Genomic DNA, 26,668 nt, shown 5'->3' on the forward strand with positions numbered 1-26,668 from the left:
GAAAAAGTTAAGGACCATAGTCTTGAAGTGATTATTGAAAACAGGTTCACAATAATGAAAAATAAATGTAGTCTGCTGTCATGTGTCTCTTCATTTCCCACAGAATATTGGGGGACTAATTTTTGCTCATATGGAAGCTCTTATAAATGGCCCATCTTTTGTCGCTTCCAATCTTGTCCATCCTTCAAAGCCACCTATGATATCTTTCTGGCTGTGCTGTAGGAAGGAACAACAAAGAGAAAAAGATTTGAATGAACAATCAACTGGACTTGTGTCAAACACTGTGCAAAGTGGAAGAAAGATGGATCAAAGATGATTCGAGAGGTCAAGTCATGAAGGTTGTGAGCAGAGTGGGGACTAATGACCAACAGGGAGACTCAGTGGGGCAAGGGAATGTCTCACAAAGCTGAGACCAGAAAAGAAACCAGCCATACGGATGGGAAAGAGGGGAGAGAAAGCTTTAAGCTTACGGAACAACAAAACCCTTCATAGGGTTACCATATACTGGAGTAGGGTGCACAGTATGGAGGAGGGTGGCAGAAGATGAGGTGGGTGAGAGTCAGGTCATGTTGGGCTTTGTAGGTCTTGGTGGTAAGATGGAATTAGGACATAGGACATACGTATAGATTTTATTCTAAATGCAATAGGGAGCCACTTGAGGGTTTTGCACAAGAGAAGTTACATTATATCATTTATATTTTAAAAGGTTACTTTGGCTGCCCTATGAGTAGTTCAGAGAGTGGCAAGCTGGCAAGCAGGTCTGACAAGAAGGCTATTGCAGTACTACAGTCAAGAGATGATGGTGATAATGTGACGGGGGTGGTGACAGTGGAGGTGGCGAGAAGGAAAGAGAGTCCACGTATTTTGAAAGTAGAAATGATGACTGAACTTGCTCATGGGCTGACTGATGTAGGAGTTGAGGGAGAAGAGGTTACTTCAGGTGACACATTAATGATTAGCTTGGTGATGTCATTCATGAGATAGGGAAGAACTGAAAGAGGAGCAGATTTGGGGATGTGATGAAGGTGAAAATGAATACTTCCACTTGGGAGTTATTGAGTTTGAGATACCTCTGAGACATCCAAATGGAGATATAAAATGAGGAGGGTATTTGGAGAGGTGTGTTTGAAGGATAGAGATTGAACTAGATATAAATGTAAAGCCATGGAAATGTTGAGCCCACATAGGAGGAGAGTATAGAAAAAGAGAAAAGGAGCCTGGATCCTGGCCCCAGGGAATTCCAACATTGGGAGGTCAAATGGAGAAGGGCCTCAGCAAGGGCCTCTCAGAAGTGGCAGTGAGAGAGGTGGTAGGAAAACCAAGAGACTATGGTGTGAGAGTAGCTGAGAAGCCACCATATCATGAAGTGTTTTATAACTTCATGCACGTATATACATTTTTACAAAACTATACATATGCATAGTAGATCTTTTTTTCCTACTTAACCATGTATCATGAACATCTTTCCTGTGAATATTGCCAATTTAGAACTGTAAGCCTCCTAGAGATCATCAGGACTTGTTTAGATTATTAAAGATCCTTACAATGTAGTTTTCATTTTAAAGTTGTTTCACTTTTAGGTGCTTTCCTTCAACTCCTAAAATTTATTCTACTTCATTCATTCATTTAACAAATATTTATTGAGCAACTGTTAGATGTATCAGACACCAGAGAAGCAGTTTGTCTTTACAGATTATAGAGTAGGGATGACAGATATTAGATGCATAATAATGGAATTATTTTATTACAGTTGTGCTGAGTGGCTCGGAGGAAAGGGATGCCATGGGGCCCATGCCAGCGGCATCTAACTAGGCTATGGGCTCAGGAAATCCTTCCCTGAGAACCTGACATTAAGCAGAAATCTGAAGGAAGGGTAGAAGTTAGGCAGATGAAGAGGACAAGAGAGAACACCCTATGTGAAGGACCTTAGATAGGAAGTAGTACGATTATTTTATTTTTTATTTTTTTGGGTGACTGGCTGATAGGGAGATCTAAATCCTTGACCTTAGTGTTATAACACCTCACTCTAACCTCAGCTAACCAGCTAGCCCTAGTATGATTCTTTCAAGAAATAAAAATAAGGCCTATGTGACTAATATAGAGTGCTAAGCAAAAGCAATGAGGCTGAGGACAATGGCAGATCTATTTTATGTTTCTAATAAATGTTTCACTCCTGACAGGTAACACTTAAAACAGCCTTTCTAGGAGATCACATTTATTTGAAATTTAACCAAAAAACAAGACCCTGTCTTCCTAGTAAGCATTGAGTGTTCTGTTTAAGAAGTGTTTGCTTTTCCTTGTTAAGATAAATTTTATACCTTTAATCACAGTGATAAAGGACCAGAAACTGAGAAATCTGTAGCAAAAGCTGCTAATTATCCCCTACTTTATATTTCTTCTCTTCCTTCATATCAATAGAACCCCTAATCCTTGATAGGTTATATAGCTATCCAGAATTTTAAATCTTCAGTCTAACGCTCTCCCAACTGAGCTATTTCGGCCACGCTATCCAGAATTTTAAAATCTACATTTCCCAACCTCCCTTGCAATCATGGGTGTGGTCAGGTGACTGCCTTAAAGACAACTGGCATGCACTCTTTGCCCCCTACCTCCCTCCTTTCTCCCTGGAGTGTGGATGTAATGGTCACCATCTGAGAATACTAAGATGAGGGCTTTGACCTTAGTATGATGGAGCAGTCAGCTAAAAGTAGCCTGGGTTTTTGATGACTTTGTGAAACAGGCTCCTGAGGCCTGCACTTCCTACTATGGATTTTTTTTTTTTTTTTTTTTTTTAAAGATGAACGGTAAGGGGATCTTAACCCTTGACTTGGTGTTGTCAGCACCACGCTCACCCAGTGAGCGAACCGGCCATCCCTATATGGGATCCGAACCCGTGGCCTTGGTGTTATCAGCACCACACTCTCCCAAGTGAGCCACAGGCCGGCCCCTTACTATGGAATTTTACAAGAGAGAAGTCAACTTTTATCTTGTTTAAGCTACTGCTACTTTGATTGACTTTTACTAACAGTGGAATCTAATCCTAATTTAAGTGACAGAATCAAAATAATTTAAATCACAAATGATTCAAGAAATATAAAGGATTAGTACTGACTACAATGTAAGGTCCTCCGTATTACAATACAGACCATAAGTTATAAGCTGTTTTTCCTTCAAAAGCTCTCTTATGAACACTCCAAATGATTTTTACATTTATGTCTTCTCTACCCTTAAGATCTTAGGCTGCCTGTATGTAGGACCATCTTCTTTTTCCCGTGTATAGGTCCTAGAGGCCCAACATTGTTGCACTTCTCCCTGTGTAATGGAGAAGCAAAAAAAGATGACTAAAAGCAATGTGAATGCAATGAGAAGCCTGAAGGGACTGCACCTCAGCAATTCCTGTTAGAAGGAGAAACTGGGTGCAGTCCTGATTCAAAGTTGGTTTCTGTTTTTATTGTAAAGACAAAGAAGTTTCACAAGAAAAATCAGTTGATTCAATCATTTCAAAAGGACACAAAGACATGGGCAACATGACAAAAGTTACCTACAGCCAAGTATAGCTTAAAAAATAGAAACTAGTAACATGATTTAAATTAACAATTTGTGACATTCCAAAATACAATCTGTGAAAAGCTAAATTGATCAAACTGCAATCATTATCTAATCCGAAATATAATCTCTCCTTAAATGATTTAAGCAAAAGTTACATTCTTATGATTAAATCTAAGTACAATTGTCTCTAAAGTTTCCACCAACAGCTTGCCCTTAGCAAACATTTTTTCACCTTTTTCCCTACAGCAATTCTTTCAACATCTTTTAACAACAATTAGTATGTTAAATAATTGAAGTATACGATCCCATCCCTGAACAGTGATTAGAATTGATGAGATGGGCCATTGCCTGCTAGCTGTGGACTTTTGTCCCCTAACCAAGGACTTTTGTCCCATACATGCATTACTTAAAAACCCTATACTAAAAATCAGCTGAGAACCAACATATACTTGATTAGAATTGATTAGATAGGCTTTTTGCCCCACTAGCTGTGGGCTTTTGTCCCATAAGTTTTTTAGCCTAGAGCCCTTTCTAAAAGTCAAACGAGAATCAAGACTTTTAAACCTCTGCACAGCATAATGTTAGGGAGGCAGTAGAGTGTAGAGGTTAACAAGTGGATTCTGAAAATCTATCTACCTTGACCCCCCTACTTCTTAACTATGTTATTTTGGTTAATTTAATTACTTAATGTATATGAGTCCCAGTTTATTCTTTGAAAAAGGAGGATAATAATATAACTACTTTATAGAATTGTTGGGTGGAATAAATAACAGAAGGTGAATAAAATGCTTAGCAGGGGACCTGGCATGTAGGAAGCACTTAACCAATGCTAGCTATCATTATGCTTTCTATGTACTTAAAAAAACTTGTATAATAAATTTTTGTGACTATCTAGGCCAAGGAGATCACTTATTTCTTAGGCATTAAAATGAAATCCTTTCCTTTTGACTGTCAGGAGAAACCTAATGAATGTAATTAATTAAAAATGAAAAAAATTAATTGAGCCTAAAGTAAACAGTAATGATTTCTAGCTTTACATTGGTATATCCATTAGAGTCCCAGCAGAAAACAAATGATGTACTCAAATTGAGATAATTCCAGGAGGATTTGTTTACAGAGGGTTTCTTCACAGAAGTGTGAGTGGTGTGGGGGGAATCATAAGGAGTAGTGTAACCTGGACTTAGTAACACTGGCTATTCCTTTGTGCCTGTCCAGGACTGAAGGGACAAAGAGAGGGAGCAGTTACCAGATCCCAGAAGGAGAGAGTCCTGTAGTGGCTACCTTGAGAGGAGCAGCAACCTTTACTTGAAGGGCGTAGCCAGCCTGAAGTGATATTGCAGGAGTGACCCAAGGTAATAACTACCCTGACCTTTCTATCCTTCTCCTTTCCCACAAGTTAAGGGCTAAGTGCCACAAGACTGCCTCCACTTCAGATGCCAATCTGAGATATAGATGATAGAAACAGAAACAGAGATAGAGACAGAGATATGCAGGTGCATGTATGTGTGTATGTGCATGTTATAGTCTCAGATTCAATTGGAAAATAGTACTATTAGGTGTTTGTGTGTATATATATATATGTATATATATACACACACACACATACACACACATATAGTGTGTGTGTGTGTTCTGTTTTCATTTAAGTACCTAAAATCTATAAGAGAATTTGGACTATTTGATTTGCTTTGTGACCTATTAGATTATCTTTGTGATTCTAACTTTCAAAAACTTTTTATCATGGAAAATTTCAATCATATACAAAATTAGAAAGGATAGTATGTACATCTCACACACCTCTCATCCAGCTTCAGCAGTTATCAGCTCATGGCCAATTTTCTTTCATCTGTACTTCCACCATATACCTTGTCCTATATTATTTTGAAACAATCCCAAGCAGCCCGTAATTTTATCTATAAATAGCTTATGAGAAATGCTAAAAGGTAAGGGTTCCTTTCTTCTAACATAACCACAATATTATTATACGATAAATATTGTGTAAAATTTTATTTTTTTGACATTCAACATTGTCAAATATCCAGTCAATATGCAACATTCTAAACAGCTCATAAATGTCATATTTTCTATTTAGTTTGCTTATTTGAATCAGGATCCAAATTAGGTCCATGCATTTTCATTGCATCATATCACTTTAAGACATCTTTAATTTATAAGTTACTCCTCCATTTTTCTTTCTTTTCCCCTCTGCATTTATTTGTTTTAAAAAACAGGTTATTTGTCCTTAATAGATTCCCACAATCTGGACTTTGCTGACTGTATCCTTGGTACAGACCTTAACTTGTTCCCAAGGCCTTTGTATTTCCTGTGAATTGTGATTCTGATTTAAACATGTCGTTAGGTAACTGATTTAGACCTGTGATTCTTCTTGAAAGGTGTAAAAAGAATTGTATTAGGTTTGGAAGCAGTATTAGAACATTTAATAGGAGAGTCACCATATTCAAATTTATTTTCTTAATTTATAAGAATTATTAAGGTACTAGGAAATATTAATCTGAAAATTGAAGAACTGGAAAAGAAAATTGAATGTTAAATTTATAAATGCAATTTGAAATGCTTAAATTTATTTCATTTACTCAAGTATTATTTTGTTAGTCTTATAAATAGAATAATTGTAAATTGAACTTGAAAACTTAAGGAAAAACTAGACTTCACTGTTACTTCAATAGATTTAATGTTAATTAAAAACTAATCTGTGAATAATCTGTGTGCAGGAAAACTGCCTCTAAGACACCACCATACATCAACTTAAAGATGTTTTTGCCTTTATCTCTCAAAAATCACACCCAAATGAGAACAAGAATGAAAGCCAGCAGACACAGCAATGGCACCCAACTTGGCACAGCAGAGCAAAGTCAAGCCTGCAGGTTGCACCAAGGCTCAGGAATTGGTGGCACCAAGTACTTAGGAAAGAGGAATGAAGAGGGGGCTGGGAAGTGATGGAATGTTTGAAAGTCAGTATAAAGTGCAGTTAGACCCCAGACTCCCATACCCATCAGCCCAACCCAGTCAGAAATGGGAATCCAAATCCGAAAGGCTCTGGATGCAGGAACAGCATAGCTGGAGGAAGGTGGGGAGAAGTGTCCAACAGAAGACTGGGGAGATGAGTCCCCTGGCTCCCTTCCTTGCCTAGCTCCAAAACGCCAGGTCCGCTTTCTGAGGCTAGTCTGTAACCACCTGATGTCCTCCTAATGAATCCTTTTTCTGTTTAAGTTGGCCTGAGTCAGTTTCTATGCCGGCAAACCAAGAACCCTGACTAAAATAACATTTTGCACATATTTTGTGACAATTTCATCAATATATGTCTCCGTCCACCTCTCCTTTTTTTTTTTTCTAATGATCGGAAGGGATCTTAACCCTTGACTTGGTGTTGTCAGCACCACGCTCTCCCAAGTGAGCCACAGGCCAACCCCTCCATCCACTCTCCGTAGGGGTAGTTCCATGTCCGATTTTGCTCATAGTTTTACCTGAAGAGCCTAGTATAGTACCTGGCACTTATGGGCGCTACTTAAATGTTCATTGAATTGAATGGATGAAGACACCTTCCCTGTATCTTATAGGCATGTATACTCCTCACTGTATGTTTTATATCTCAATTTCAGAACTTGTCAAAGTGTATTAATCTGTTTAAATGTCTGTCTCCCCTATCAGAATGTACGTTCAAGATCAGAGATCCTACCTCGTTCATTTAAAAAAATCTGTTTTTGGCGGGGGTCTAGTACATGATAGGCAGGGAATGAATGAAGACAGGAAGGAGGGAATATGCCCGGGCATTGTTACTGCTGAACACACAGCAAAGAAGAACACGGTGCTCCCTGCCCCAAAGGGATGATGCATAGTGTGGTGAAGGAAATAGGTAAACAGATTATTACGAGTGAACATTTGTTAGAACATGATGTACAAGGTGTTTTGGAGAGGATATGGAAGACCTCGTGATGGAGAGTGAGAAACCAGCAGGCAGATAAAGTGGGGAACCATGTGTGAAAAGGCAACAAGATGTGAAAATTACGGTGTTGGAGAAGAGTGCAGGTGTGATCCATCACAGGACATTCTGAGCAAGGATGAGATTGTCTAGACTGTGGTCTGGGGTTGTCTTCAGAGAGCTGTTTTAGAAAGTAAGTAGTAGGTTAAGAAAACATACCTTTAGTAACTCAAAGTCTGAGTCAAGTGGTTTTGTGATTAGGAGGGAAGAGGGGTAAGTTTTCTGACTGGTGACCTTAAAAATAATGAACTGGGTCTGCTCAGCCTTGTCTCTTTCTCTCCTCTTTCTCTTTCTCCCCCTCCCTTTCCTCTCTTTTCCTCTTCCCTCTTTCTCCATTTCTTTTTTTTTCCTCCTTTCTTTCTCTACTTCTTCCCTCTTTTCTTTTTTTTTAAGTGGCCTGCTTCCTGCCCTCATGCATTCTCATCTGCTGTGCCTTGGGTTAAGGGGCCCGCAGTTGTCTGGCTGTGCTAAATGACTGGTGGCCGTGCCTGCAATTAGGGGGCTGGTGGGGGGAATATTGTAAACCCAACTGGCTGCAGATTTAGAACTATGTTCTCCAGTCAACGTTACTAATAATGAAGGCAATATTGTGATCTCCATCTGTTGAAACCTGCATGTATCTTTCAATTGGTTGTAATTTCAGGAGGAGAAAGGGGGTGTTATTTATTCCCCTCCCCCCAAAAAACCCAACAATCTGGAATGCTAAACACTTGGGGGCCGACTTAAACTCCAACAATCGGAAATATGTAACACTTGGACCGAGACAATTTGAATAAGCAGGCAGAAAGAGATGGACATTGGGTCAGAAAAGTTTAGAAAAGTAGGAGCAAGTAAAGTGTAAGTCAAGTTACTGTTGCAACTGTTGTGTTTTTCTTACAGGTCAGATAACATGACATTGATTCTCAAGTTTTGGGCCCTTCAGTGAAGACTGCTAAAAACACAGATATGTTAAAAAACCACAGTGGAGGTTGTTAAAAACACAGATGCATGGGGCCTGTGATGTGAACACAGAAGGTCTTGGGTGGGGCCTTTTCACCTGTATGTTTAAACAGCCTCAGAGGTGAGAAAGCAATCCAAAGTTTGAAAATCTGGGCTCCTGGGCTTGCCAGTTAGCTCAGTTGGTTACAGTGAAATGTTGTAATACCAGGGTTAGGTGTTCTGATCCATGCACCGGTCAGCTACAAAAAAAAAAAAAAAAAAAAAAAAAAGACAAAACAATTACTTTTTGGATCCCCACATCGGCCAGCTGCCAAAAAAAAGGAAAGAAAATCTCTGCTCCAGAATATATCTGATCCCAAATCATTGTGCTCAGAAGAAAAACAAAGATTTCAAAAACAGTTGTAATCATTCTAGAACCAGGTAGGCAGTTTTCTGCAGCTAGCAAGTGATAGAACTAAAAAACATATGAGAAGTGCATAGGACTTGAGATAGGCAGCTGATGGCAGGGGAAGAAGAAATGTGATGGGAGTGTACTGAAAAGACACTTGGGCGGGACACACCAGGCAGGAGGACGTGGGAGAACATTTTAGGCTGGGTAGGCTGAGTATGCAATCATAGGCAGTTACGCACTGCAGCAACTGAAGCCCAACAACATGGAATGCAAATGTCCCCCTGGGAACCTGAAAGGGTGGTGCACAGAGGCAGGGAAAAGAGCCCTCCTTTGCAGAGTTCCTGCTCCAGCCAGGCTTTTGGCCAAGTGTTGAATCACCATCCTCTGGGAACCTGTTTCCACTGAGATCTGGCTCAAAGAAAGGAGACAAATGTGGCGGGGGGGATACCCCCTCCACCCACCTTTTTAAGCACATGGTAGAGTCAATGATGGGCTCTACAGAATCAGTCCAGCAGTATGTGCACGTAAAGGCTCTCCCTGGGTAAGGTAACATTCAAAAATGCTCTGTAAAGCATCAAGCACTAAACAAAGGAAAGCCTTATTACTCTCATGATGAGATAATAAGGGTCTCATCTTTCCCACGGCCTTCCACCTTGAGACAATGCTCCTTACAGATGCCTCTGACCCTGGATGACCTTACTCAGTTCTTCTTATAGGCTGGTCTTGTGTTGATTAACAGTTTGTAAGTGCTCAGCTGTTCAAGTTGAAGGTATGAATATAAGCCAGTAGGCATTCTTTCTTTATTTAAATCAGCGTGCAGCCTTTTCTTCCTCCCCCACCCACTGCCTGGCTGAGTAAGTGTTCATGAACCCTCCTCTCTCAGATACTTCTGTCCTGATCGCCCACAAAACAGTTTCCCTACGCTTCAAGAAACAATAAGGGAACATGCCAACAAATACTTCTCCCTTGTGACTATGCTTATGAATTGAATCAGGCCCTCTATGAAAGGCAATTGATATACCATTTCCAAACTGATCTGATCTATTTTGTCTCTGCAAAGCATGAGACAGTTTCTGGAAAAGCTCTGTTGCCCTTCAGGAAGTCAAGCTGAAAAGTTGAAGGATGAACATAAACATCCTGTGCTTTCTGTAAGCGTTCATCTACGGATCATGAATCTGTGTCAACCATTCTCAAACAGGTGTTCATTTTCAGCCTGCATTCATTTCCTTGACAAATATTTTTTGAAAACCTACATGTAGCAGACTCTGGGATACAGTGTGTGCCCCAGGGATACAGTGGTGGCCAAGATGGAGAAGATCCCTGAGTGAGGTGCTCAGGGATAAACATCCTGAATTACTGCCTGCAGGGTAAACAGTGCATATATCTCTGCCAGTACAGGTCCAAAGCAGCAAACTTGGAATATTTGGGGATAAGGGGTGGGGAAGGAGCAGGAGGCAGTACAATAGCGTTCAAGGGAATAAGAGATTCTCGTAGAACAGAACTCCTCTAATTCCTCCAACACAGTGATCTTGTTTGCTCTTCTCCTATATCATAATGCAAAGGCGCTTGCAGTGTGAGTCCCAGATGGAGCAGAGACTGGCAAGAAACAAGGAAGAGAGTGAGGCCTGGGGAAGAGCCAAAAAAAAAAAAAAAAAGGTTAATAACTAAGAGTTCTGCCTAGCATTGTTCAGCTTGGTAGAGCTATCTGGCCACTGTAATCATTTATTCAGTACCATGGCCCAGCATCTTTTTGCTAAGTTTCGAGTGTATGATACCATTCCTGATCAGCATCCAAAGAGCTCTGAATACCTCTTAGAGTAACTGTTGAAATTAGTGAATTTAATACATATATTACATTATGAATAGGTAAAACATTCACATCGTTCAAAATTCAAAAGATATACAAGTACAGAGTAAAAAGTTTCCCTTTAACCTCTGTTCTCCAGCTGCCCAACACCCCTCCCTTGAAGGAATTGATTCAACTAGTTTTGTAGGTATCCTTATTTTATCCATATTTTATGGATATGTAAATAAGATTCTTAACCAGCCTCCTAACTTGAGAACAAATCACAACTCAGTCCTGTGACAACCTGTCCTTCTAGAATATATCCTGTTCTACAGGACTTACTTGAATTGGAAATTCAGATTTTATTTTCCAGATGACTACAGTGTGAGCTGTTCTCAAAGGGGAAAAGAATGGAAAAAACAACTAGGAGAGACATGAAAATATGTATTTTAAAGTGTTAATACTCTAAGAGAATTTCATGCCATCAAATCAACCTCGCCAAACAAGGCTATACTGTCAAGTTTTTAAAATCTGGTTCCCTAAAGGAAACTATACCTGGTTCTGTCAAATTACAAAATAATAGCCCTTGCTAAGTGTTATGTACTGTCTATATATTACATCATTTAAACTTCACAACAACCATATGAAAGTAAGTATATTTTATAGGTGAAGAAAATGAATGACCGAGAAGTTAAGCAAAATGTAAGTTTTCAAACCCAGGCCAGGTCTCCAAAGTTCTCTATCTTAATATGCATGATACTCCTGATCTGTTCTGATAGAGAATAGCCAAAAGAAAGCACCTGGCAACTCTTCTTGTTTACACTTTTTTTGCTTTTGTTTGTTCAAAATCTGTCGTTTTCGTCAAAATTACCCATGATGTTAAATGCAGATTCTCAGGCCTCCACACTACCTAAAGAATTAGAATCTGTGGGGGAAGGGCTCCAGGAATGCTTATTTTTGCCAGCACCCCAGGTGATTCTAAGGCAGGTGGTCAGTAAGCAAATATCTCTGACAAATATCATACATGTGGCAGTTTCTGTTTTCCAAAATTGGCCATAACCATGCCTTCCATCACACGTATTCTGCTAGTTTCTATCTTGCCATTCCCCTTTTAAGAGGTGGAGTCCATGTCCCTTACCCTTGAAACAGGGTAGGCTTTTGTAGCTGGTTGACTGATAGATTATGACAATCGTGGTGCTATGTGACTTTCATGGCTAAGTCAAAAAAAGGCTATTCAGCTTCTATTTCTGCTTGCTAGAATGTTCTTGGAACCCGGCCACCATGCAGTGGGGAAGCCCAAGATGCCCCAGGGAGAGGCTCACTTGGACAAGAACTAACATCCAGCACCGGCTTGTCAGCCCTATGAGCCATCTAGGAAGGTGATTTTCTGGCCCTGGGCTGATGCAGCATGGAGCAAAGATGTGCCTTCCTTGACAAGCCCTGCCCAAATTACAGATTTGCACACTTCTAACCCAACAATCACTCTGCTTTTCTTTCTACCAGGGTGAATTCTCCTGGGCTCTCTGTAAAATATTCTCGTTTTTTAAAAAAAGATGACCAGTAAGAGGATCTTAACCCCCAACTTGGTGTTGTCAGCACCATGCTCTCCCAAGTGAGCCAACTGGCCATCCCTATATAGGGATCCGAACCCATGGCCTTGGTGCTATCAGCACCACACTCTTCCAAGTCAGCCACGGGCTGGCCCTTTGTTGTTTTTTTGATGGCTGGCCAGTGCAGAGATCAAATCCTGGGTCTTGGTGTTATCAGCACCATGTTCTAACCAACTGAGCTAACTAGGCAGCTCTAAAATATTTGTAAAGTATATTTGTCCAGTGTCATTTACGTTCCCAGATTCTTCTAATTACAGAAGCACCCATTTCAGACTTCTGGTTATGTAAAGTTCTCATTATCAAGTTCTCATTATTACCTCTGAGCCTTGGTTTCTCTTCTAAATGGTACTGGGAATAATAGAGCCTACCTCATATGCTTAATAATTAAATGATATAATCGATGCAATCATTTAGCATGTGCCCAACACAAAATGTTTCTCATTGTTAATAATACATTTCTTGCATTCAAGTTGTTTCTTTCGTGTACTTCCTCCGCCCAGCCTCAATGCCATTTCACAGGCTATTTTCTATGCCTGGCATGCTCTTCCCTACCAGGTCTGTTAAGACTCTTACTCATCATTTGAGACTCCACGTCTTTAAGAAGGCTTCCCTGAGTTAGTTCTCAAGCATTTAATGCCTCTCTGTGCTCAAATAGCACCTTGGAGGAACTTCTGTTATAGCCCTTAACACATTGGATTATAATTAATTGTTTGTCTCTCTACTACTGGACTCTAAATTCCTGGAAGGGATAGTCAGTTTTTTCTTCTTTGTATTCTCATCCTCTAACTTAGCACCTGACATTTCTTCATTTATTTACCATCTACTGTCTATGTTAGGAACAGACACTGTGTTAGTTTTCCTGCTAGGAAACACTGTGGATAAGTAGTTCAGGGACCTTGTTTTGGTAGACCTTCTTGGGGACAAAACAGTTCCACTTTCTCCATAAACTTGGGAAAAGTTAACTCTCTAAGCCTTATCTGTAAAATGGAGACCACATCTTCTCTTTAAGATTGCTGTGAGGATGAAGTAAAATGTTTGCAAAAAATTCCATCTCATAGCAAGTGATCAATCATCGGGACGAAATGCTTGCCCAACAATCCCATTTCCGGGCATCCCACTCTAATCCTCCTTTGAGGCCCCGCACTCTGTGGGTAATCCTTCTGCTAGGGATTACTCTGGGTTCTATAATCCTCTCCATGGTCATTCGTCCAGCTAGCAACTCTGAGTCTCAATCGCCAGATCCAGGCGTTCAGAAGCCATTCTTCCCCGCCCCCAACTCGCCCCAAACCCTTTCCTTTAGCCTACCCCGGGTCTAACGAGTGTGTCCAAGAGGCCCGATTTATGCGAAAATTAAACATCAAAACTCCTTCGCCAGGGTCTGGATAATGGCAAGACCCACAGTTAGAAGCTTTGCTATCGAATTTCGGTCTTGCCTTCCCTTTTGAGGAAGGAGCCAGCGGATCAGCCCGACCGCAGTGGCTGCCTGCAGCGCCAGCCCCAGTCGCGCGCAATGCAGAGAAGCTGAATGAACGAAGGAATGAATGAAAGGGCTACGTCGGAGGCCGGGCCTCTGTTACGTCGCTCACCGGCGCAGGCGTGGCCGCGGGTGAGAGGCCTGCGGGCGCCGACCCCCAGTCCCACCGTCGCGCGGCAGGATCCGCCACGAGCATCGGAGCTCGGCGCCGCTCTGCGCCGCCTCCCCCAAGTCCCTGCCCCAGCGGCGCGTCACTTCCGCCACCCCCGGCGGGGGTTAGGGCGGGGAGCGCGGGGGAGGGGGCGAGGCCCGAAGGAAGCCCGCCCGCGCCCGAACAGGGACTACATTTCCCGAGGGGCCTCGGCGGCGGCAGCGGCGGCGGCGGCAGCGGCAGCAGCGGAGGGCGCGGCAACGTCCCCCGGAAGTGGAGCCCGGGACTTCCACTCGTGCGTGAGGCGAGCGGAGCCGGAGACACGACTAGAGGCCGAACTCGGGATCTGACAAGATGGCTGGGCTGCCCCGCAGGATCATCAAGGTAACCGCCCAGGCCGGCCTCTGGCTCCCCGCTCTGCTCTCGTCCGCCCGGCGGGGCGGGCAGCGCGATCCCTGACTTCCTCCAGCCCGCGGCCCGCTCTAGGAGGCCCGAGGCAGCGCGAAGAGGGTCTCCCGCGGCGGCGAGGGAAGTCGGGCGCTGGGGAGGGGGCGCCGGGGAGACTTCCGGCCGCGAAGGGGCTGCCCAGTGGCGGGGGCTGGGGGTTCCAAGCGGCCGCCCTACGGATCGGGGAGACCTGGCCCGCGCCCCGGCGGAGGGTGGGGCTGCGGGGCTCAGGGGTTCTGGTTTGGGCGCGGACCTCCACGGCCTCTTAGACCACCTCCGGGCGGAGGCCGCGGGCGCGCGGGAATCGTGGTGGTGCCCAGACGCTGAGGTGGGGTTGTGGTCCGACACGGCCCTTCGGTCCGGGCGGGATCGCGGGAGCGCGGCAGCCCCCGGTGCAGAATGAATGAATCGGGAGGGTGAGGCCGGGCGGGGCCCTGTGCCCCGGGAGGCGGCTCCGGGAGGGCCGCGCGTCCTGCCGCGGTCGGCACATGCTCGCCCCTGGCTGCTGGGGCCCGGGATGGTGGGGACTCCGTGCTCCGCTGCCTTCGCTTCCGCGACCTCCTCTCTAAACACGTTTCCGCTTGGTAGCACTGCGAAGTGATTTGACTCTGCTTGGCAAACTCTTTTGCAGCTGTTTCTGTTCCTAGGAAATACTTTCATGCAAGGTTGAGGGAGGGCCGCAGTTATGGGGGGTCTTGTGAAATCTTTTGCCTCTCGATTTTGTGCGCTTTAATTATTAAACTGTTCTTCGGCTCTTTATGAATACTGTACTTTGACAAGTACATGTGGAACCGTGAAAAATGGGACATCTTGGTTTTGAGTCAAGTTCTCAGACGTGAGATGTTTCTTGCTATCCACGAAAACTAAGCCTTACAGCTTTTTGTCAGTTTTTATGGAGGAAATTCGTTGAACATCTGTTTTGCTCAATATGACAGTTAAAATGACTAAATTGCAGCATTAGTTTGCTTCCTATAACTTGGGAACGTTGTATTTAATCTTGTGCGTTCTTCTAAAGTTTTGGAGGAGATGCACACTGAGTGGAAGACCTGTTAGGCTCTGAAGGGTCATGTATTGTGTGGTGCTTCATGCATCTGCAATATAGCTGAGATGAGGGGTGTCACTGTCCTCAAGGTGCTTGATTTAGAGATATAAGACGTCTTATAAGGTAGAGATTCTTAGAAATGACAGAAGTAGAACAGATTGTCAGTGAGCACTGGAGTCTAATAATGTGAACCTTCATATTTGTTGTATTATAGATTTCTCTCGGACTTTGTCCAAGGAGGCTAAATTGTCATAACATTGGAAGGTCCTGATAATGTGGTTTTAGTTATAATATGGTCACATGGCTCTCCCAGTGATCATGTTTATCAAGGCGCCCCAGTTGAAAAATGAGGGATGGGAGATAGAGCTATGCACCAAATATCCTCGAGTTTTTATTTACTGTTACTCAGGTTAACGACTAAGTACATAACAAATTGACATTCAAAATAATTCTATAAAATACATAGTGAACTAAACATTTAACCTGTATTTTCACATTTTTGTTTGATTCTGAAACTATTGTGCGGTAACATGAAAGCCTTGGATGGAAAAAAAAAATTCTGTGGAACCTTGTTTATAAATTTACAGGAATGGTTTAAGGCAACAAGTTAAAGTCTTCATAATTCAATTCATTTGGCACACAATAATTTACACTAGGCATTTGCATTTTACTGTTTAAATGAAGCCACTGATAACTTATGTTATGATATATAATCTTAATTTTATAGCATCTTGTTGATAGCATCTCTTTAACGAGTGGTACCTTGATTTGGGTTTTAACTTGTGAAAGCCTAAAATTAGTTGGTTTTAGATTAATGCCATTTATAATTTAGGAGGACTGTTTTTTCCAATCCTGAGAAAGGATTAGAAGATTATATATATTTTTAGTGCCCATGTTTGTATTATGTAGGTTGTTCCATAATCAGTGAAAATGCTTATTTTTTAATATCAGGATTTATTTTTAAAAGTTGCCTCTTTTCTGTCAACCACTATGAAGGTTTCTTTGTGGAGTATAGTGGTGAGTCAGAGTAGCTGTACTGTCCTGAGATTATAGGGACATACCTTCTTTCAATGGACTGTTAATTTATTTCTTGGTGTCTTTTGACTTTCAAAGGAGGAAATTTAGTTTTGATTATAATATCAGTGTTGCTTTTCTAATTTAATGGAAATATTAAAATAAGGTGGCTTGATTTGGACATCTAAATATGCAATCTACATCATAATGGTCATTATTTACGTTGGCAGATTTCTTCATCCATTTTGTCCTTGCATAAATTTTGTAACCTAGACAGCATTTTTTACACTCTTGACTCAAATGACTTTTTGAAATTCTTAAAACAGACAGGAAGCAGAACTTGGATCTTGACCAGCATGACCTTCCCCTGTCTGTTGTCACTGAAATGACAAGTACCTTGACAACTCTAAATAGCTATACAAATATGATTTTTTGAATTAGTATTTATCCGGTTGCTGTCTTACTCAGATTCCTATGTCCAATCCAGTAGCAAATTCTGTAGGCTCGACTTTCAGAATAAATCCTAAATCGGTCATGTTTCCCCATCTCTCTAAAACCTCTGTTCAGTTCCATCGTTTGTTGCCTGGCCTTCTGTATTAACCTAATAACTACTACTAGCAGCAGCAAGTGTTATCTTTTTAAAATATAGATCATATTACTCCCCTGCTAAAAACTCTGCAGAAGTTCTCTATCACACTTACAATAAAATCTTGAGTTTTTTCCCCCTCGGCCCTGCATGCATCTGGGATCTGTCTGCGTGTGAGCTCATCTCCTGCATTTTTCTCCCTGGGTCACTCCACTGCAGCCACACTGTTGGTTTGCTGTATCCTGAACAGTAAGTGGCTAAGCTTATTCCAGTCACAGGGCTTTCCTCCTGTTTGTTGCGTTGCTTGCTTTGACATATTGTTCAGTTCTTGGCTCACATGTCGTATCCTCAGAGAGGTTTATGTTAACTGTCCTGTATAAACTAGTTTCCTTTCCCTCTCCCCCAGTCTCTTTTATCCCCATACCCCCCTTTATTCTGTATAGCACCTATCAGTGGTCAAAGTTCTTTTATTTACTGTTTATCTCTCTTCCCCACTAAAGCTTCATGAAGGCAAGGACTTTCAGGTGACCTGGGCATTGCTCATTAATACCTTGAACAGTCTTTGGCACATAGTAGGCAATGGAATATTAATTGACTGACTGAATGAATGAGCCTTAATCTCTTTGGAAAAAAGTGGTAGGAGAGTTGTTTTTCTATATCATAATTTGAAATTGTTACTGCTTACTAGATTCTGTCTGAACCAATGCCTGAGCTAAAAGTTAGTCTCTTATTCCACCAATAAATTAATTTAAAAAAACACACTTGTCAATCTTTTATATTGTTGGCTAGGAAACACATACATAGAGTGCAACATTTGAAAGGCTCTAAAGGGTACATAAGAGAAAATTAAGACTCCCTCACCTGTCCTTCATTCCAGTTCCCCCTCCTCAGACAACCACTATTTTTATTGTGCATCCTTCCAGAAGACCAGAGCAACTTGGTGCATATATAGGTTCGGCTTCTTCCTCTCCTCATGCAAATACCTGGCCCCCTCCCCCCAACAATTTATCTATGAGATGACTCATTTTAAAAAGGGCTGTTTTGTGGAACCTTGTGATTAGACTTTAACTAATTGCTTATTGATAACTCTTAGAGTGTTCCCAAAATGGTGCTATACAAACCGTGCTGTAATGAACAGTTTTGTATATATGACATTTTGCACAAGTGAGAGTCAAACTGAGTGTTGATCTGTTTTTAGCTAGTATTCTTTTTTTTTTTTTGGCAGCTGTCTGGTACAGGGATCCAAACCCTTGACTTGACCTTGGTATAATCAGCATCACCTTCTACCAACTGAACTGAGCTAACTGGCCAGCCCCCTTAACTAGTGTTTTAAAATTTCCTTTTTTCCTCCTATCTTCTCTCCTGGGCCAAAGCTCTTCTAGTGTCTAAAAGTGACCGAGCAATTTTAAGCTTAAAGTTACAAAGGTTAAAAGGTGCACCTAAAATATCTCTAAAATGAGAGGTCCTCCCTAATCCTGTCCTAAAGAAGAACCAGAGTTATTTTGGGAGGGAATAAATGAGATCTGTAGTCGTGGCCTTGGTCAAAACCAAATCTATTTCAGCTTTACATGTTATATTTATATAGTGACATTCATTTCATTGTCTTTTCAAAATTAATCATGAAAACAATAAACTATAGTCTTAGAAAACGGTAGTTAACTTTCTTAAGGAGTTGACCTATTTGATTAAAACCTAGTAAGCCAGCCTACTGAGATTAGAATTCTACCAGTCTTTCCCAAAATTTACTTTTCTATTTGGTGAGGTTTAGTTTTAAATTCTTTAAAACCTGATATGATGTGATTTTTGCATTAAGACTTTTTTACTTTTTAATGATTATATTTTACTTTTTCATAGCTATGAGTTTTAAAATACAGATTTTTTTCCTGTTACTATTTAAAAGCTACTCATTTGGGGCCGAGCCCGTGGCGCACTTGGTAGAGTGCTGCGCTGGGAGCGCGGCGACGCTCCCGCCGCGGGTTCGGATCCTATATAGGAATGACCGGTGCACTCACTGGCTGAGTGCCGGTCACGAAAAAAACGACAAAAAAAAAAAAAAAAAAAGCTACTCATTTGATAAGTATTGTAGTACAAGATATTGTTTTTAGTAGGAAAAGTGATTTAGAAAACTTTGTTTTTTAACCCCTGAAAATCTTTGGCCAATAATCATTTTTTCTAATTTAAAACTAACAAACAAACAAACTTGAGATTGTCTCTCACAGAAAAAGAAGTGGGGGGAGACAGAAAAATGTACCATGATGAAGATGGACTTGATGTAAATTGTGATTATAATCACCTTTGGAAACAAGCTTGTATAGTAAAAATTTGACCAGAGACATTCTTAGTCCTTTTGGTTGTTGTCCCATTTAAGAATTTTCTGACCTTCCTCCTAGGAAAATAAAACATTTTTTTTTTTTTTTTTTTTTAATATGACTCCTGGGGATTCAGGTTCTTGCCAGGCTTATTTGTGGATTCCCTAGGTCTCCATGTTAGGAATCCCTGAACTGCTTTTGATAGTGATTAACTTTCAGGCTATAAGGATACTGTTTAATATACTGTCTAATGCCTTCATTATGAAATGTGGGTGTAATTGAAAGTAAGTTAAAAATAGCAGTCAGTTGAGTATTATTTTTTAAGCTCCTCTGTGTCAAGCACTTCCTTCAGTCCAGATTGATCAACTCCCACACAATAAACATTGAGTTTTGTCAAATTATCAAGCACTTCCTGAGTATACACAATGCTAAGTGACTGTAACATCAGAAATCTTATGCATTTGCTTTGCTGAAGTTTTTCTAGACCTGTTGAGACCACTCTAATTATAACCACAGTTTTACACTTTAGAGAGCATCTTTTCTATCCTTTTCTTTCTCTGTTGAGGAATTTGTAGACCAAAGATGTTGGATGACCAGGATTCCTGACTTGCAATTCAGTACCTTTTCTTTTCTCCCTGTGGGATACTTTACCTGTGTGAAAAGGGATTTAAGAAGAAAATAACTTATGCTACAGATTCAAGTAGTATGGATTCAGAATATACATTTAAATCTGTTATAATGAGTTATGTATGCATATGCACTGTAGAAATAAATACCAGAAACAGAAAATAAGAACAGCAGTATACAGCAGGTGCTCTGGATATTACGATTGTAGTCCTTACAGTTCTGATGAAGGTGCCTGACTCTTATATCACATACTAATACTTTTTAAAAACATAAATCTGAAAGGCATAGTATTTGTAGTAATGTTATATCAAGAAATAAGAATTATTCTTTTGTGTGTAAAAAATTATCTGGACCATTGCTTATTATGGAGTTGAAATTTCCTTTGCAAATCCAATGTGTGAAGGAATAAGTGTGGATATACAAATTAAGAGATCAAATAATAGGGAACCAGCTAACTCCGGCCAAAATCTTAACTTTTAAAAGTTCATCCCAAGTGAAGTTGGGTTGTTTTTTTGTTTGTTTGTTTTTGGACCTTTTGATATAGTTTTCTTTAAGATTGAATATAATTGTAGCCCAAGAGAATGAGAACTGGCCCTAGGGTCTCTGATGGCAAAAACATGATTTCACAGTTGGAAGAACTGGGTTACTGGTTAAGAGCCCTCAGAATCAACAGAAAGAATTCTTTATTATTCATTTATTCAAGAGCTACATGACATCATTGGTGGCATTGTATATTGGATTTGGGGGTTTTTTTTTTTGGTTTTTTTGCTTATGGTATATTTGTTAAAATCCTGGATGTAGGGCCGAGCCCGTGGCGCACTCGGGAGAGCCGCGACGCTCCCGCCGCGGGTTCGGATCCCATATAGGAATGGCCGGTGCACTCAATGGCTGAGTGCTGGTCACGAAAAAGACAAAAAAAAAAGAAAAGAAAAGAAAAGAAAAAAAAATCCTGGATGTAGCTGTTCTGAAATTCAGGTACTTGGGTATATACCTTTTTATAATTCTGAATTGGCCTGTAATTTAGATGTTTCTGAATAATTAGTATTCTGCTCTAATTTAAAGTACTTTTTATACATTGGTTTCAGAAGCTGATGTTGACTTATTTTTGCTTTGTTAAAAAAATTGGTTATTTCTTCTTCAGATTTTCACAGTCTCCTTTAGTTTTCAATGCCATCACATTATGTCCCTGTCAGTTTGATTAGTTTTGGGGAAAGCAGTTTGTATTTTCAAAGTCTTTGAAATATGGGGATTGAAGGCATTTTAGTTAAAAAACACTAGAAAAAATTGTAACAAATGTTATCTTTGTGTCGTGAGACCATGGGTGGGTTTTTTTTTTTTTTTTTTTTTTTTTTAGTTTCTTGACAACTTTCTAAGATTTCTTTATTGTTTATACTCAGGAACATAAGTAGCTGTGTTTTTTTGACTCATAAGAACAATTGGATTAGCATTTTACTGTGAGGCAGGAGCATAGTGACTTTAGTAAGAGCCCAAGGCAAAATTTCAATCTTCCATAGTATTGTGATTTATCTGCCTTTTTATTATCCATTCATAAGATGTGTTTCAGTTCATTTAATTGGACATTTATTGAATGCATAATATGTTTTCAACACTAAGCTAGGTGAACAAGATGTGCATTCCTGTCTAATGGAAAACACAGTTGTGAAACAAGAAATTACAGTGAGGTGTGTTATGAAAGATGAAATGCAAGGGATTTACCATAGTCTAAGGATGAAGGAAAGATATCTGTTGAGGAAGTGTTTTTAAACTTCAAGAGTAGAAGTTGGCCAGGCTATGAGGAAGGAGTGTGAATTTTGGGCAAATGGAACAGCAGGTATGAAGCTGAAAGGAGAGAATGAGAAAGAGAGCGAGGCATATTCCAGCAATCCAGTATGTGTGATGAATAATGGCTTATTTAATTTTTAGGATCCCATCAAGAACTACTCCTATTTAATTGCTAAGTTCAGAGAGTTGGCATTGAGAACTATTGTGCAAACAAAGCATTGTTGATTTTTGAGTTGTTAAATTCAGATTTAGTCTGTGAATCATATTCACCAGAGTGCAGTGTGACAACTGTTCTTGAAATGAGATTGGTCATATGGTTTTTATTATATAAATAATAGAAATCTTTTATTGACACCATGTCCCAGGCACTGTTCTAAGCATGTTACACAGCATTAATTTATTTGATTCTAACAGCAATCCTATGATGTGAATATTAGTATTATTCCTATTTTATAGATATGGGAACCTGCACAGACGAGTTAAGTAGTTTGTAGAGCTGTGATTTGAACTCAGGCAGTCTGATTCTGTAGACTGCGGGTGCTGCAAATAGAATGCGCTGGAACATACTGCCCCTAAATAATGACTGGTGGTGCATATATTTTTATATTATATCATTTGGACAGATGAAGTAGACACATGTTCAAGTGCAGGGCTTAAGTGCTTAGCTTTCTTGTTTTTCTTTATCAGAAGTCTCCTTATTGTGGTTTAAGTTAGAGGCTTTTTGCAAAAATGGGAGACCTTTTTTAGTTATAGTAATAGTTTGCTTTAAGATGGAATGCCTCTGGTCTGGGTGACATATTCCTCTCCTGCTCTCCTGGATCCCTGGATTTGGGAAAGTTTGTGATTCCTGTGAGAAGAGACTAGAGAGCAGATAACTAGAGTTATCTAGCAAATAACTAGAGTTATTCCTCTCTTTCCTGCTATTTCCTGCCAGCAAATATATTTGAGGTATCATCAAATTAGACTATAACCATTCTAATGTTAATTTTAAACAGTTTATTTATTTATTTATTTATTTTTACTCAGTAAGCCTAAATATAGATTAGAATTACCTTGTACTCGCATATATTAAATTGAGTTTTGCGTTTTCAACTTTCAACTCAGGGAAGTTATTTGTACCTAATTTCCTCCCATTTGGAGAGAAGGAAAAGTGCTTTTCCAATATAATGCCCCCTACACCTGCACATATAATTCTTGCTTTGGCTTTTAGGAAAAGTCATTTATTTTCACAGTTGGAGGTACAGTGATTTAGAGCTATACAGCTTGATGTTTCTTACATTAAGTAATACTTTTTTTTCCAAATTAGGCATCCTGTTCACTCTGTCTTTATTATTGTGGTTCAGATAAGGGTTAAACTAAAAGTGCTGCAGGCTCCATTTGGGTGCCTGCCACTGACTATGATTAGAGAAGGAATACTTGGCCTTTTTCTTATCAGAATCTTCTCCCAGTTTAGTTGGCAGGGGTTCTGATGTATTGATAAGAGTGGAAGGGACTACAAAATATTTTCTCTGAACTCTTTATAAAAATCTGAGTACTTATTAGTTCATGGTTGTACATCAGAATTATCTGGGGGTGTTTCTAAATTTTACAGTTCCCAGTCCCGATGGATTTGTTTTGTTTTAAGCTTTCCAGATGATTTTAGTGTGTGTCCTGCAGAACTTACTGGTCTTGTAGGTGCTTGGCTTCCGTGTACACATATAGTGGTAGAATGTGGGGACACAAGTAAAGTCATAACAGCTAATGCCTTCTACAAGATCAAAGGCAGCAATGGGAACACAAAAGAAGTGACAAGCTGGATGGGGAAACATCAAGATTGGTTTAAGGAAAGAGATTTTTGGAGGGTGACAGTTCAACTGAAGTTTGAAGGAAAAGTAGGAAAAAAATTGGGGTAGGGGTGGTAGAATGTCATTCTAGGTTAAACATACCAGACTCTAGGGAGATATTTTGAGTAGTGCTAAAGCTGTAACATGAGTCAGCACTTGTATGCTTGGACCGTGGATATTTAGCTTCAAATGTAGTCTTTTGATTAGAAAAGTTTCTTTACTTTAGAAGTGTAGCCCATGAATACATATTTATTACTAAAAACTCAGTTAATATACTAGATGTTATATACTAAAAATAGTCAAATAGTAGATAAATTATTCGTTTTTTTTGCTGTTCCAATCTCTAGTTCATAGGTAAAATCTCACTGAATATTATAGGAAAACCTAAATGCTTCATTTAGTTTTTTGAAGTATAATTCAAATACCGTGAAACTCACCCTTTTAAAGTGTACAATTTAGTGGTTTTTAATACATTCACAAAATTGTGCAGCCATCACCCTATCTAATTCCAGAAAGTTTTTGTCACCCCAAAAAGAAACCTTGTACCCATTAGCAGTCACTTTCCAACCCCAGCCCCTGGCAACCACTTACCTACTTTCTGTCTTTATGGATTTGCCTGTTTTGCACGTTTCATATAAATGGAATCATATAATATGTGGCTTTTTCTGTCTGGCTTCTTTCACTTAGCATAGTATTTTCAAGCATGTATAAGTACTTCATTCCCTTGTAAATTTTTTAGCCCAAGCTTTTTCTAAGTACTTTTAAGAAATGACAGTGCTGAAGGAAGCAAGGCAGAAGTCTTAGGAGATAGGTAATCTGTATTTGCTTCCGTAAAACTAGGCACATCTGAAGCCTATATTGCTTTAGAACATTTAAGAAATATCCTTCAGGCCTTGTGAGCTGTTATTTTATTTTATTTTATTTTATTTTAAGTCTTCAGTGGTAGTAAATCTTAACCTTTAAAGAGCAGATTTGATTTCTGGACCCTGTCATCAAGCTTTCCTTCTCTGCTGGATTATCCCCATCTGCATATAGGCCTGGTATACCTTCTCCCATTTGTAAAAAAACAAAACCCTTTACTTACTTCCACTTTTTGAGCCAATTCTGATGAATAATAGGTAGGAATCAGATTTGGGTTTTTTCTTATCTCAGGGATTGAGAGACTGACTGGCCGAGTCGCTTTCCACGGAACTTAATTATTTCTAATTCCTATTTTAAATTTTGTTAATTCTGTAATCTAGTTGGGCAGAGTTTAAAACAGTGAGAAGGTGCCATGATCATATAATCCTAGAACTGATTTTCCCTTTTGGCTTTTAAACTGATTCTTATACGCTTTCAAAAAAATTATACAAATGCTCTGAGCAGAGCAGTATTCCAAAATAAATGTATAGTTTTCCAGTATAACTCATAGGAAGTCCTGCATCATATCTGCTGTGATAGTTTTTAAGCCTTACCTGGCTTCAGTCCACATCGATCAGATTCCAAAACCTAGCACTGAGTTTCAGGTCTCCCCAGTTGCCTACTTTTTATTTCCACTTAGCTGTTTTGCTGACATTAAAAATTTTTAAATCAACTTTATTTTACAATGGAATGTTTTCATTTTGCTGTCTCTCCTCTCATACATGCATCAGCACGCTGGTGTTCCTTCTCTTTATTAATTATATCAATATTAATCTAGTTGCTGGAGATCCTTTCCCCTCCTCCTTCCTCCAAACTATCTTTGTATGTGGGTTCTTATCCTTTCTGGGATTCTTTTGCAATAATGTCAAAACTCACCCCCCTGTCTCCACTTACACACACACACACACACACACACACACACACACACACACACACACACACACACACACACACACACACACACACACACACACACACACACACACACACACACACACACACACACACACACACTTTTCTTTTTCCACATTGACACATTATTCTGAAAACACAGATATGATCATGTGGCTTTCCATTGTGTATAGGATTGGGTTCAAACTCCTTAACCTGCCATATAATGCTTTTTCACAAGCTGGCCATTTATTTTAATTATTTCATTGATTTTTCTTTCCTTGTGCTCCCTGCCCTGTATAACCTCTGATACTGTTTATCAGTCAAAAGATGAATTTTGTAACTTCTGAATTATGCCATGTCTGGCCTTCTAGTGGGGAAGGGTGGTGATAACCTGGTTCTCTCAGTGTTGGATAAGCCACAAATTGGACTAATGTGCTGCAGGAATGTTGGGTAATGCTCATAGGCACCTCCAGTACACGAGAAGCCCAAAAGAGGCAAGTTCCCTCTCGCAGTTTCTCTTTACCACCCCCTTATCTGCAGAGCTTAATAGGGAGCCCCTGGCAGAATCCCACCTCCAGAATCAAAGTAGAAGGGTAAATGAGAGACATTGACTTTATATCTGACACACTAACTTCCCAGTGTAGAGGTTTCGAAGGTAGAAAACTGCCTGACCTGACCCAGACCATGATAGATAGGGAAGGAAGGGTAAGAAGCCCTTGAGATGTGGCAGTACTTGGCTTGACTTCAGTTCTGTAGAATTAGAGATTTTATAGGGTGGTTTTTGTTTTTGTTTTGATTAAGCATAGGGGAAGGACTCCTCCCCCTACCCCCTTGTTTGACTTTCAGTTTTTTTTTTAAGTAAGCATCATATACTATAGAGAAATGCCTTTGTTCTGAATCAGTTGACCTTTTCCCCCACTTTATTGGGACAAGCCCTCAAATCTCAGGAAGACAGGTCTGCCTGCCTTCAAATTAGGATATTAGAGAAGAAAGAAGGATTAGAGAGAAAATGCCAAGGGATACAGGCAAATGGTGCCTCAAGAGTTTACCCTTCCCTCTATCATTGGTGATGCTTTTCTGCATCAGCTCCAAGGACACTTCTTGACGTACTGTCAGAACAAATTAAGCAGCATACTTTCTATTTTTAGCTCTGACACACCTTTCAATTACAACTCGTTGTTGTTCACCAAACATGGATGCATAGATGTAAAGCACTGCTGGGTGCTGAGGATTCCATGTTTGAGCTGTGGTGAAATGTGAAAAGAGCCCTTGACTCTAAAGTGGGCTTCTAGTTCACGTTCTTCTGTCATTTGGTAGGTTTCTGTACACATTCCTGTGAAATGT

The 26,668-nt window shown here is 40.1% G+C and overlaps 1 protein-coding gene across 1 annotated transcript in view; it reads left to right on the forward strand.

Moving 5' to 3' along the window:
• Positions 1 to 14,120: 14,120 nt before the first annotated feature.
• The window catches only part of UBE2N (ubiquitin conjugating enzyme E2 N), a 28,192-nt gene continuing 15,644 nt past the window's right edge, over positions 14,121 to 26,668 (forward strand). The window contains exon 1 of the mRNA XM_063075902.1: positions 14,121 to 14,284. Coding sequence (XP_062931972.1) covers positions 14,255 to 14,284 — 30 coding nt within the window. The 5' untranslated portion in view covers positions 14,121 to 14,254. The remainder of the gene's footprint in view (positions 14,285 to 26,668) is intronic.

This window comes from Cynocephalus volans, chromosome 12 (genome assembly GCF_027409185.1).
Source record: "Cynocephalus volans isolate mCynVol1 chromosome 12, mCynVol1.pri, whole genome shotgun sequence".
Lineage (NCBI taxonomy): Eukaryota > Metazoa > Chordata > Mammalia > Dermoptera > Cynocephalidae > Cynocephalus > Cynocephalus volans.